This window comes from Quercus lobata, chromosome 6 (genome assembly GCF_001633185.2).
Source record: "Quercus lobata isolate SW786 chromosome 6, ValleyOak3.0 Primary Assembly, whole genome shotgun sequence".
Classification (NCBI taxonomy): domain Eukaryota; kingdom Viridiplantae; phylum Streptophyta; class Magnoliopsida; order Fagales; family Fagaceae; genus Quercus; species Quercus lobata.
Genome location: NC_044909.1, coordinates 33853822 through 33862187, shown reverse-complemented (window position 1 = coordinate 33862187; position 8366 = coordinate 33853822). Strand labels below are relative to the sequence as shown.

Genomic DNA, 8366 nt, shown 5'->3' with positions numbered 1-8366 from the left:
TTTTTTACAACTGAACTAGTAAAAAATTTACTATATCAAAAATTTGTAAAAATAATATAAATTAATTTGTCTATTAAATAGTAAGTTGAAGCCTGCATTTTATTCATTTTATTTTTATTTTTTGTGTTAGGACTTAAGAGTATAAAATTTTGTGAACGCAGTTGCATGAGGTGAGAGAATGTCACAATCCTAGATAACTTTCTTTAATTGAAAAGAACATTTTCGCTGTCGATTTGGCAATGAGCCCCAACTGCACGGCTGTGTTTGGTTTAGGTGCAATAAAATACATTTTCAACTTGTTTTGTCTATTCAGTTTTAAAAATTAGTTTGTTGTATTTAAAAAGCTAGGTAAGCAACCGGCGTTTGAGTTTCAGATTGGGGCCTCAACCAGCTCCGAGTCTCCAACATTCTTCAACCAAACGGAGCCTAGTTGGTATTTCAGTTGAGTCCCGAAAATCTGTGTGTTTGGGTACACAGTTGAAAATATTCAGGAAATTCGATAGAATTCGTCAAATTGTGAACTACTTGTGTAATTCTGGGCAAGTTATAGTGGGATTTTGTTGCACAACGGGGCCAAATTTGGAAAAGAAAAGAAAAGAAACAGACACAGCCAAAAACAATAAAACTTTGGTCAGAAAATCAAATCCAAGACGCGCATTTTGGAGCTTTTTTTTTTTCCTTCTTCTCTGCACTTTACTGCACTGAACTGCAAACAAAGCTAATGAAGAATCTTCCATAGATCGTAAACATTCCTTGAAAATGACTATGAAATCTGAACCCCAAGGTGAATATCTCTTTCATTTTCTCTTTCTCTGTGTCTGTTTGTGTCTTTGTCTTGTTTTTTTTTTGCAATTGCATTGAATAATCAGAAAAAATGTGGTAACATGAGAGGAAGACTTTTGACAGTCTGTAATTGGGGACCATCTTAGAAAAATACAAACTTTCCATTAAATTAACAGGACCCATGATTTGTTTTTCACAGGAAAAACAATAAAAATAAGGCTTTTTGTTATATAATATATTGAGTATTGTATATGTATATGTATGTCTTGATATGAAGAATACAGGGTTAAATGGTGGAGACAAAACACTGAATAAAATAGGTGGTTGAATTAGCATTGACCCATGATTAGTTTGTTGATGCAGAAGATGATTGTGGATGAAAAAAAGTTTGTGTGGCCCTAAATGTTCTGATAAGTCCAACTTGCTTTATTGTTGTAGGAACCGTTATGCATTGATGGAACAGACTTAGAAAAGTAGTGGGGAGGTGAAGAAAGGAGACAGTGATGGGTGGTGTTTATTGGAATTATTTTACTTCTTGATATATGGTCTCAATTTTGAAACTTTCTTGGAGGTGAGACATGGGAGCAGCTGGTGGAGAGGAGATAATGCAAGGGCCGAGTGGCCGTGGGGAGAAAATAAACGTTTCAGTTCGGCTGAGGCCGTTGAACGAGAAGGAGATTGCAAGGAATGATGTCTCGGAGTGGGAATGCATCAATGACAGCACTATCATATACAGGAGTAACCTTTCAGTTTCTGAGCGGTCCATGTACCCAACTGCATATACATTTGGTAAGGAAGTGCTAAAAGTACATTTTGGTGTAATTTGGTTTACTTTGGTTAATGCATCTTCTGGGTCTTATTCATCAAATTGTGTCCATTTTGACATACAATTGATGCAGCCCTCATACTTTTGCTGTTGATTGTACCCAATTTCAGTCAAATCTACTGGATAATGGAAGAAAATCTTGCTTGAATTGATCTCCAATTTAGTAGCTTAAAATATCTGTGTGATTTCCTATTTTGTCTTTGTTTTCTTTGTGAAATTCATTCTATGTAACTGATTCTGACTTATAAGTTTCGAACTTGGCCACCACTGATATGATAAACTCTTATCAGATGTTAAATTGGGTTACTGTTTCCATTTGGTTTTATTAGAAAAAGCATTTTGTATGAACTATATGTCTGCAACATCTGACTGACACGGATTTAATTTTTTAATTTTCTACTTATTTGATCTACGTTCTTTTGTTTGGCTACCTTTTGCTTCTAGACAGAGTATTTAGGAGTGACTGCTCTACAAGGCAGGTATATGAAGAAGCAGCCAAGGAAGTTGCACTTGTAGTTGTCAGTGGTATAAATGGTGAGTATGTTCTCCTTTTCTTTCTTTCTCACTATTCCCGTTTCATGAACTTTGCTTGAACTCCAATAATATCTGCATTATTCTTTCTGATACCTGTCTTTCAGCAAGTATTTTTGCATATGGACAAACAAGCAGTGGAAAGACGTATACTATGAGTGGGATTACTGAGTACACTGTAGCAGATATATATGACTACATAGAGAAGGTAATTAAAACATTAGGATTGATTTCTCTTTTTTTCAGTTATGCATTTCCTTATTTTCCTTGGGTTCCATTAATCTTTTGAAATAATGTGGATTTGTAGCACAAGGAAAGAGAATTTCTTCTGAAGTTCTCTGCTATGGAGATTTACAATGAATCTGTCAGGGACCTCCTAAGTGCAGATAGTACCAATTTGAGGCTTCTTGATGATCCAGAGGTGAATATCATTTTTGATATGCTAAGTACTGTAGAAGTAAGATTCTTTGCACTAACAATTTGCTAACTTGATAGAGAGGGACTATTGTTGAGAGACTCACAGAGGAAACAATCAGGGACTGGAACCATTTTAAAGAACTTCTATCTGTCTGTGAAGGTGAGCAATGAGGATGCTTCAAACTAGTCTTTCACTGAATGAATCATGACTGCAGTTATAAACAGTATCCTAATTTGTCTTTGCAGCTCAAAGACAAATTGGGGAGACATCCCTGAATGAAGCAAGCTCCAGATCTCATCAGATTCTCAGACTGGTATGACCAATTTCATTACAAATTTTGGACTGTTTGCCCTCCTGATAGTTTCTAGTACTTTGTTTCACAAAATATTGTGTTTGTGTCAGACAATTGAAAGTTCAGCACGTGAGTTTCTTGGCAACGACAAGTCAAGCTCCCTTACCGCTACTGTGGTATGAATTGTTAACGTTTTACTTTGTTTTAGGGGAGAGAGAGAGAGAGCAACAATGATAATGTTTTTTATTTTGCTACAGAATTTTGTTGACCTTGCGGGAAGTGAGCGTGCATCTCAGTCATTGGCAGCTGGTGCAAGGTTGAAAGAAGGTTGCCACATAAATCGCAGTTTGTTAACTCTGGGAACTGTTATTCGTAAGCTCAGGTTTGCTGGCCTTGCTTTTCTCTCAAAATTTTGACCTTAAACTTATTTATTTTCATTAATGAATGATTAGCAAAGGAGTTCTATTCGTGAGAATTTTCTGGTGATGCTTTAGAATCAAGAGTAATTATGAAAGATGATGAATTTAATTAGTGTGGTTTGCAGTTTTTTTTTTATACACCTCAATTTTTAAGTCTGGCTTTATGATCTTTCGACCTTACTTAATTGAATTTGCCAGTGGAGTATTAACAGCAACCACATAACAGAGTTCTTCAACTTTAGGTCAACGTTGTAGACAGTTATCTGGCTTATTACAAACAAATTTAATGCTTAATGAAACTGTGAACCATGTGAAAGGATTGAATGCAGTACACATCCTATCAGTTCATTCATAGTTAGCAAATCTATGTATTGTCAAAGTATACAACTTCAACCATAAACTTAAAATAGAAAACATAGTCGCCACTTTAGGAGAAGCTGATATTGTTGTGCATTGCTATAATGTGCACAATAGACAACATGATGCCCTGTAATAATATGAGTAAGATGCATTAAATCCTCTTCTCTGATAATTGCTTCTCTCATCCAAATGTTTTTTCCGCTGTCTTTCTTTCATGGTAGCCATTGATTAAATCATTTGAGTAATAATTTTCAGCTTTTGTCAAAAAATTTCTTCCCTTAACTTTGATCACAGTTTATCAAACATGGATATATAGTGCAATTGAGTAGCTCATTGCTTTGATATGATTTTGAATACTAAGGTACTGATCATTATGGACTTTCTAGAAACTACTCAAAATTGTTAATGTAATTTTTATAAGGAACCTTTTGCATGTTTAGCCCCCCCCCCCCCCCCCTCCTCTCTTCTCCTTTTTTTCCTTTCTGATATGTTCTTTACTGGTTGTGTGATTGTAGCCTAGCTTGGAATGAACAGGTCACTATATATACTAATAGAATTAACTTTGACATTGGGTGCAGCAAGGGAAGAAATGGACACATTCCATTTAGAGATTCGAAGCTAACCCGCATACTGCAATCCTCTTTAGGAGGCAATGCTAAAACTGCCATCATCTGTACCATGAGCCCTGCACGTAGTCATGTTGAGCAAACAAGAAACACTCTCTTGTTTGCAAGTTGTGCTAAAGAAGTGTCAACTAACGCACAGGTCAATGTAGTCATGTCTGATAAAGCACTGGTAAAGCATTTGCAAAGAGAATTGTCTAGACTGGAAAGTGAATTGAGAAGTTCAGGAACAACTTCTGTCACATCTGATTCTTCTTCATTATTGAGAGAAAAGGATCTTCTGGTTGAAAAGGTAATGAATAGACTTAAGCCTTTTGGGTCAAGTGGTGTTTCTATATGTTATATTAACTACTCACTCTTTTCATTAGTATCCAATGTGGGATTTTACTCACAAGTGTATTCCCAACAATATCAAATTTAGCTGCCTATTAAATCCCAGAGTACCATTGATGTCCTTTTCCTTGAAATAAAGATAAATGCTTACATTTTATCACACTTGGTGGTATATGTCAAAAACTATATGTACTGATGGAAACCTTATTAGAGCTGGCTACCTATGTAAGCATTATCTGTTCATTCAACTGTGTTCATCTTGCCATAACTGATTCATATATTTCTATAGGTTGTATGATTTTAAGTGATACCCAGAATTTCTAAGATTTATCCTTGTCCATTTTTTTTTTTTTTTTTGCATTTAGAGCTTTGAAGTCACAAAGATGCATGAAAAAGAACAGATTAGTCCCATAACTCACTGCAATTTTATCTAGTCCTGCTCCTGATTCTTCGGAATTCCAGTTCAGCTATTGTTAATATGTGATTAAATTATCATGAACAACAATGAAAACATATAAAACAGGACCAATGGAGCATAAGAGAGGAGTGGCAAGCATGACTTGGAAAATAAATCTACTGAAGAATCTAAAAGAAGGGAAAACAGTAGAAGACCAAGATGATAATTTAGTTTTTAAGTTGAATTGACTTTTGAAGTTATCTTTTGATCTTCCTTGTTTTGATTAATAAAATCCATCAATGTATCCCATACTTGTTATTTTATTCTGAAAATATTTTATTAGAGCCTTTGTCACTGTTTCTTCTTTCCTCCTTTTTTGTCCCCTTATAGTAGTTTTTTCTTTCATCTCTGTAAGAACTGCCTGCTGTCATATTTATGCTGAAAAGTCACTAATTGACCTCTTGACAGAGGCTCAAATATCTAGCCAACATTTGAAGTGATCCTTTTGTGTGTACCCACCACCTTTTTTTGGGGGGACCCAGGGGGGGAGGTGGGGGCGGAGGTGCAAGTATGCTCTGGGATGTATGATCTAACTATGAGTTGATGCATTTCTTTAGGACATAGGTACATTTTTGCCATGCATGCAACGGGCAGCATTAATTTTATTGCCTAAAACCTTGAATTGTTGTGCTATTTTTTGTTTCCCCATCATGCAGCTGAAGAAAGAGGTCAAAGAGCTGACTTTGCAACTAGACCTTGCTCAGGCTCAGGTTAAGGATCTGCTACAACTGGTTGGTGATGATAGACCTGCAGTAGTACCGGTATGTCTAGTAGAACTAAAGCACCCTTTAACCTTGAGGTACTTTCTTATCCTTAGTTCCTGTCCATCTTTTTCCAGGCAGATCCAAATCATCTTTACCCCAAATTGCGAGTGAGAACTTCATGGGACTATGAAAATCAAATATCTGAGACGGCCATTTTGGCAGATCTTAATAGCTTAGATGACGGCCATTCAGATGGACACAGTCGGAGTAGTTCTGATGATACCTTGTTTCAAATTCCTCAATTCCAAGAGAAGCTCTTGCAATCCATTTCCACCCCACCCTCTTCAGTTAATATTCCTAATTTTGTTGGAACTCATCAGTATCAAGAGGAAACAGAAGAACAGACTGATGAAAAATCAGAGGACCTTTGTAAGGAAGTTCGATGCGTTGAGATGGAAGAACCAAGCACAAACCTATATGAAGATTCAAGCCCAGACAGATATGTAAAGTCAAATATATTAGATTCAAGCCCAAACAGATATGTAAACTCAAATACGTTGTCTCCCACAGAAAACACAGCTACCTCAGGAGTGACAGTGGTCGATAATGGAGGTAGCCCAAATCAAGAATTGGGGTCACCCGTATTGAAAGAAGATAAAGGGTTGAATAGCTTTCTTCCAGATTTTGTTGTTCCATCCCCTGAAAAGCCATCTCCATGGCTGATGGAAAAAGATGCGCCTAGCTCTAGATGCTTGAGATTAACTCGGAGTAGAAGTTGTAAAGCAAGTCTTATGACTAGTTCTTCACCTTGGTTTGGAGAGGTAGAAAAGCACGAGAACACACCACCAATTTGGTTTGAGAGAGCCTTCACTGGAAGACCCGAGGGTCTTCAGATGAAACTTGCTACCTTGAAGTATGATGCCATCATTGACAAGTTATCCAGAAGTAATTCTCATACTTCAGGGGAGAGAGATACTGTTGATGAGCCTGAAGTGCAGGATGCCAAAAGTTCATCTGATCAGAATAGTATCAGCAGAAGTACTTCAACCGGAATGAGTGGAATGGCCGATTGTCAGTGTGAGACTCAACATTCTGATCATGCGGTGAGTGTTTATAGAACACCAAATATATAACATGAAATCCAACAAGAATCTCAAAATCTAATGGACAATTTAGTGACATGGGCCTTATCAATATTTCCTTAACAGGAAATTTCTGAAAGATCAGTTTCTTTTGAAAATATAGCCACCATCATTTGTTTAACATGGATTTTCATGCCTGGTAGGTACTGGAGATGGAACGAAAGCCCCCAGCTTGCATAAAGAATGTAAAAGATGTTGGCTTGGACCCTATGCAAGATGATACAGGTAGTCCTTCAAGATGGTTTTCAGAATTCAGGAGGCTCCAAAAGGAGATTATTGAACTCTGGAATGCTTGCAACATCTCATTGGTTCACAGGACCTACTTCTTCCTGCTGCTATTTAAAGGTGATCCAGCAGATTCTATTTACATGGAAGTAGAGCTTAGGAGGCTCTCCTTCCTTAAGGACATCTTTTCAAGAGGTTCTCAAACTGTGGAAGATGGTCGGACTCTAACACCCAGATCAAGGTAATATTGATAACATCTTGTCTTAGAGGTTTGTTTGTCAAATTCATTCACTTTTGGTTTTGCCATAGAGAATTTAAACGTGTCATTCATGAACAGCTTGAAGGCTCTACGACATGAGAGGCAGATGCTGTGCAAGCAAATGAAGAAGAGGCTGACTAAACAAGATAGACATAACCTCTACCTTAGATGGGGTATTGGGTTGAATACAAAGCATAGGAGGTTGCAGTTGGTACATCGACTTTGGACAGACACAAAAGACATGGACCACGTTGCAGAGAGTGCCTGTGTTGTTGCAAAGCTGGTTGGTTCTGTTGAGCCAGAGATGGCGTTCAAGGAAATGTTTGGGCTCAACTTTACACCCCGACCCTCAAGCTGTCATAAACATCGTCGTTGGAAACCTAATGTGAAATCTATCCTGTAAGCTTGTTTCTGGATCACCATATGGAAATTCGGGTGGATGTGATTCCTACCGCTCCATCTCATATAGTTTTTTTTTTTTGATCACCGCTCCATTTTATATAGTTGATTATCAGTTTACAGAAAATTTCCACGTTATATAAATCTGATTCTGATTGCAATTGAATGTAAAAAAGCTTGTAAGTTGTGCAGGTTAATAGTACGTGTAACTGTAATCCCATGCTTTCCTCCTTTCCTGTAAATCAGCCTTCTCTGATGACCAATAATCAAGGTGGAAACATGATGTCTATATACGGTTTCTTACCAATAATATTGAAGTTTCTTTATGTCAAAATTTTTTCATATACATATACATTCTCCTTCTGGACATGCTTTTCCTAAAATACATCAGTGATCAGACGAAAAGTATGGTATTAATAGGTTCTAGTTGCTTACCCAAAAAAAAAAAAAAAAAGTTCCAGTTTTTTTTTTTTTTTTTTTTTTTTTTTTTTTTATTCTAAAAAAAAAAAAGAAGTTCTAGTTAACTCCTAACCTATCTATAAAAAAAATAAAAAAAATTTAACCCATGGTATTAATGGCTTGGCCTACCAAGAGC

The 8366-nt window shown here is 36.7% G+C and overlaps 1 protein-coding gene across 1 annotated transcript; it reads left to right on the top strand.

The window, feature by feature from the left end:
* The first annotated feature begins 204 nt into the window (after positions 1-204).
* On the top strand, positions 205-8105 carry LOC115994261 (kinesin-like protein KIN-7G). Its single transcript, XM_031118328.1, has 14 exons — positions 205-784; positions 1222-1572; positions 2054-2143; positions 2248-2348; positions 2448-2561; positions 2636-2717; positions 2804-2871; positions 2961-3026; positions 3108-3232; positions 4208-4544; positions 5699-5803; positions 5881-6849; positions 7032-7354; positions 7451-8105. Exons 2-14 carry the CDS (start codon positions 1362-1364, stop codon positions 7773-7775), a joined length of 2916 nt encoding a protein of 971 aa, XP_030974188.1. The 5' UTR covers positions 205-784; positions 1222-1361; the 3' UTR covers positions 7776-8105.
* Positions 8106-8366: the final 261 nt, after the last annotated feature.

Excerpts from the sequence above, each read along its gene's own strand:
- LOC115994261 (XM_031118328.1), top strand. The coding sequence starts at position 1,362 with ATGGGAGCAGCTGGTGGAGAGGAGATAATGCAAGGGCCGAGTGGCCGT. Across the intron at positions 4,545-5,698 it reads AGGATCTTCTGGTTGAAAAG|CTGAAGAAAGAGGTCAAAGA; the intron begins GTAATGAATAGA and ends CCCATCATGCAG. Across the intron at positions 6,850-7,031 it reads CTCAACATTCTGATCATGCG|GTACTGGAGATGGAACGAAA; the intron begins GTGAGTGTTTAT and ends CATGCCTGGTAG.